This window comes from Perkinsus marinus (genome assembly GCF_000006405.1).
Source record: "Perkinsus marinus ATCC 50983 genomic scaffold scf_1104296972926, whole genome shotgun sequence".
Lineage (NCBI taxonomy): Eukaryota > Perkinsozoa > Perkinsida > Perkinsidae > Perkinsus > Perkinsus marinus.
The window spans coordinates 67644-72541 of record NW_003201605.1 but is presented as its reverse complement, the minus strand read 5'-3'; the positions used below and the strand labels follow the sequence as shown (position 1 = coordinate 72541).

Here is a 4898-nt window from a genome sequence, read left to right as displayed (position 1 = left end):
TGAATTAATACACCAACCACATCGTGTCATACACAAAGGACTTTCATGTTGCATCATGCAACTTGCGTGTTACCTTACACGAAGTTTGTGGAGTGTAGAGTGGTGCAAACACTGGTCCGTGAGGCCCTCGCCCGCGAAGCTAGTTACTCTGAGCCTAGTTACTCTGTGCTATTCTCTAGCCTATGTATTTACTTTGATGATGATGATGATGATGATGATGATGATGAAGCGCACTTGCGGCATGTCACATGCCTGTTGGAGTAGACTATCGATTAATCATCATTCTTCTCGCCGTTTGTGTTTTGTATGGTATTCGAACCTCGGATCATTCTTTACTTCGCCGATACTGCATTGTTCAACACCATTATGATGTCATCACATTGTAGTCCGTGGATTCCTATCAATAGTTGCATGTCACAATCGGTGGCAGACGGTGATGAAACAAGTTTCCTAATCGAATCAAAATGAGCTTTCATTGGTCGAAATTGGTCTTGTGTTTGACGAATTTGAACTTGTGTTCCCGAATTTATGAATTTCATCCACGAATTTGAACTTTTATTTTCGAGTGGTCTACGAAAATTGAACTTTCATTTCGAATTTGAGCTTTCGTTCGGTGAAAAATTCCTTTCATCCAACTAAAATCAAATTTCATTTATCTAATTTGTTGTTTCATTTGCTGGATTTGAGATTGAAAAGGTGTAGATATATCAGCCAGAGTATTTCTCACTTTCAGAGTTTTCCACTGCGCTAGGCAGTTTGCCGACATGATGTCGGCGACATCGACGGTTCAAGAAAGTAGAGAAAGAAATCTTCTTCGAGAGATTCAACTTCAACCTTACTAACTCGGTTTGTGTCGGCGATATCATGCGGGGTCATGTTATCGATGGGCGACCTATCCAAACCTCATGCTCCCTTTGGCACATGCTCGTTGCTGCTGTTGGGCCGACCTGTAAGATCTAACCGAACGTTCTTAGTTCATGTTCATGTAGAATGTTCTTAGTTCATGTAGAATTAACAAACCAAATTCAACGTGGTTAATAGTCAGTGACCATCAGTGCACGTCGATATGCTATCATACCAAGGCAGACTTCCATCCAAACACAACTTCATTCGTCGACCATAATGAAGTGGTCGGTCCAATACGAGCAGCGTTTGTCTTTCCTTCGACGATACCGCGGCCAGCCGGAATCGAATGGTCGCGAGCAACCCGAGTCATGGCCTCCAGACGATTTTGGGAGCCTATTCACCGTCCCATTAGGGTCACGTATGATACGTGCTCGGTTTAATGGGGCCTTGATGATGCGTGACATATCAACACAACTCTTCAATGATCAACTCTCTACAACGGATCACACGCATTCATGACTTAAGTAAATGGGTGGACTATAAAGATAGTGCTACTCATCTTGCTAAATGACAACAGTGCAATATGAGACAAAAGCACCATATTCAAAGGAGCCAACCGGCGACGATTATTATCTTATCTTTATCATGCTTGAGAAGAGTGAAGGATTCAAAGGCTGCATTTCCCGTACGTCAGTGTTAATCAAAGAGCCAAACATAGACAGTTCTTTAGAGGGTGATTCAATAAAAACGTTGAAGGTGTCATTACTACTACTACAATAATTGGAAAAAAGATTGGATTCATCGTAGGTGTTCATACATTGACTATTTTAGAAAATTTCAAGTCACAGCTCAGCGGTCGTGAATCAACTAGCGGTTACCAACGAACGTCACCGCGGCTTTGATGATGGTAATAGTGTGCGAGATGTTCAGCGTCGGTCTCAAAAAGGTATTCCAATGATTCGGGGCTCCACCCGCACTCAGTCACGGATTCGGGCAACATGGGTACGCAATCGGCCGAGATGAGATCGACAGGCATAGACTCCGAAGCCGCTGGAGCGTTAACGAAGGACTCGGGGGAACTGCAGGAGACCGAGCCAGTCGCTGTTGACGAGGCGGCGCCCATAATGAAGGAGTCATCGGGATCGACGATCTCGTTCAATAACCTCTCCTCGAAGCTGGTGAGAGCAAGCTCCATAGCCGCACAGGACCGTAGCTGAAGAAAGGACACAGAAATCATCATACCAACACGTCCCTCCTGGTTCGGGGAATCTAATTCTAAGTCTAGTCGAAACGGTTGCCACATCGGCAAGAAAATCGAATGCGAAGATCCACTGACAACGGGCATGCAACTTACAATGGATTTTATTTGCTCCTCGTTCAAAGTGTCGAGATTCTGCAGTATTCTGGCACAGGCTGACAATAGGAAGCCACCATTGTTTGGTTTGGACTTCATTCCAAGACGAGCCATCAAATTGAACAGTTGCACCTGCAACAAAGCGACTTCAATTCACTTGCACTCTGCCTGCAATTCCTACGATCTTCTCCAATGAGATCTCCTCTAGCTTGGCCACTGTCGAGAACTTCATCGCTGTGGCTTGCATGAGAGCACCAACTCGTCGACCAGCGCCTTCGTAATCTGGGAACGTCGAGGCGAGACTCCGTGGTGATGGTTTCAGCATGGTTCCTTCCGAACTGGCAGTCGGAGCTTTGACGCTCTCCTGAGAGGCAATGAGTTGCGCTATTTTAATATGCATAGGAGGAAACAGGTCACTTGGGCAAATCCTTGCATCACCGTGATGATATCATCAATTCGTACATCAGCCGCGGGGTTGTCCAGGACGTGACTGACAGACACTAAGTTAAGGACAGTATAGTAGTCGCTGCCTCTACCTGCTTGCTGTCACCAACATAGACAGATTGGTGTACCCAAGGCTGTGCAGAGGACGGAGAACCTTCGAGATGAGGAATCTGCCATACTTGTAGGGGGTCATCACCACATCAGCAGCAATCGCCTGAAAACAGTAATCAAAAATGAGCATCAAACACAGCGGAGCGAAGCAAAAAATAAGGCTTAGTCTGCTCACATCCATCAGCTGAATACAGGGGTACTTCAGCTTGGCAAGGGAACATATCACATTGCCGACCCCCTGACCATCGTAACGTGGCATCATAGTCGCTACACAAGCACATATCTCTTGCAGCAGTTTCTCATTGTAACTATCAACCAGCGCCTTCCCAGCATGAACAACAGGCGACAGCACTGACCAGTTGAGCCGTCCATAAGCATAGAGGAGGTTAGAGACCTCCTGTGGCTTAAACGTGTATAGACTGTTCGCCACTTTTTCGGCTACCAAGTCCATCAGCTCTCTATCACAATATCCAATCCGTGATAACCCATATAACATATTAGAGAAATTTTGAGGACGGAAGTGACTGAGCGGTAGAGAGCAGTCCGGCTAGCCTCAGAGGTGGCAGTGCTCTCACTCTAGTTGTGACTTCGCCGCCTCCACGATGGCTCGGACCACATCCTTTTCCTCGACCATCTGCAGTTTACCAATCGCCCAGCAAATGTTGGACAGTGACTGACAGCTCGAGGTCGGCGCCAACTGACAACAATATCGGGGTGACCGTGACCATCTCAATGTGTGTGGAGACTCGTTACGTCAATAGCCCTGCGAAGGACCTCTTTCACTCTAGGGTCGTTGGCGAGTACTCTCTGATTCTGTTCTTGGTTTTGGGTGATGCTAGCTAGACGGTGTATTAACGTGGATACGTTCACCGAGTTGAGCTCATCGAGGTGCTTCTCGACGATCAGGAGGAGACTGCTGATAGATCTAAACATGCGGAATCTCCGACACTCAACAGAGGGAACACAAATGACCGGGAGTTCGCAGCCGCAAGAATGCTTCGCTGGATTTCAAACTCATTTGCTGTGGCCTGACGCTGATTGCTGTGGCCTCCAACCCGTCTCGCATTGGGCTGAGGGCAACATAGTCCTCTCTGATGACAAGCAGATGACTACCCTGCAAGCCTCGAAACCCGGCGGTTCTCTTTCTCGACCAACTTCGCTTCTACAGACGTCACCGTCTATATCGTGATGCTGAGCATACCACAAGTACTGCTAGCTTTCGAGCCGTGTTTTAACGCTCACCCCGTTAGTGTCAGGAGCAGCCGGCGCGAGCAAGGCAGTCGGTGATACCATCGCATCCTTCTCCTCCTCCTCGCTGCTGCGCCTAGTCACCTCGTTCACTAGAACTGCAGCTGCGACGATCTCCGCGACGGCTTCGGCGGCCACATTCAGATGCACTGATTCCACTGTAGGGGTCTCGTCGGTGGTCTCCTCTTTTTCGGTAATGCCCGTCTACATATCAATAACCAATAACGACGATATGCGAATATATTCACCGGTTTACCTCTACTTCCTGTTCTTGTGCGCATTCTCCATGCACGGCAGCTCCTGTAGTGGCTATAGGAACTGGACCAGAGGACTCCGGAACAGCTTCGTCCACCCCCGCGACCTCTTTGGCCGGCACTTCCCCTGTAGTAGGAGAGGTGGAGAAGATGCGATAGAGCCTGAGAAGAGGAATGGCATCGACCAACACCAAGATGGAGTTCACGTACCAGATGATGAGGGCAATGGTAACTACGTAATATAGAATGTCGTTTATGTCAAATACCATCTCGCTGTGACTGTTGTTCGTAGTTACATAATAACTAGGAAGTTCGCAAGGAGTGGTATGAGAACAACCCAACACTCGAGGTTATTTGAAACGACGACGTTCATGAACCCTCCAGTTTAGTATAATTTCGTGGCGAGTGACGGGACACTATGGAATATATCACCAGCAACTCCGCAACCACAGCTGGGCAGAGGCATAATCACTGCATAATCCATTCGCCACCTTGAGACCCGTCACTCGGCCGAACTTGTTCGACGACTTATATCACCCGATAGTAGTTCATAGGGCACGGCATCGATATAACATCGATACTTTGCATCCCACGTATCAACGATGCAACACTGATCACTTACCGTCGTTTTTCTATCACCA

General features: G+C 47.6%; 1 protein-coding gene across 1 annotated transcript in view; it reads right to left on the bottom strand.

The window, feature by feature from the left end:
- Positions 1-1720: 1720 nt before the first annotated feature.
- The window catches only part of Pmar_PMAR018296 (hypothetical protein), a gene marked incomplete at both ends in the record, with an annotated part of 5352 nt that continues 2174 nt past the window's right edge, over positions 1721-4898 (bottom strand). The window contains 13 exons of the mRNA XM_002766416.1: positions 1721-2059; positions 2201-2332; positions 2382-2564; positions 2618-2690; positions 2737-2858; positions 2931-3063; positions 3112-3213; positions 3331-3452; positions 3509-3680; positions 3728-3825; positions 3869-3946; positions 3998-4207; positions 4266-4419. Coding sequence (XP_002766462.1) covers positions 1721-2059; positions 2201-2332; positions 2382-2564; positions 2618-2690; positions 2737-2858; positions 2931-3063; positions 3112-3213; positions 3331-3452; positions 3509-3680; positions 3728-3825; positions 3869-3946; positions 3998-4207; positions 4266-4419 — 1918 coding nt within the window. The remainder of the gene's footprint in view (positions 2060-2200; positions 2333-2381; positions 2565-2617; positions 2691-2736; positions 2859-2930; positions 3064-3111; positions 3214-3330; positions 3453-3508; positions 3681-3727; positions 3826-3868; positions 3947-3997; positions 4208-4265; positions 4420-4898) is intronic.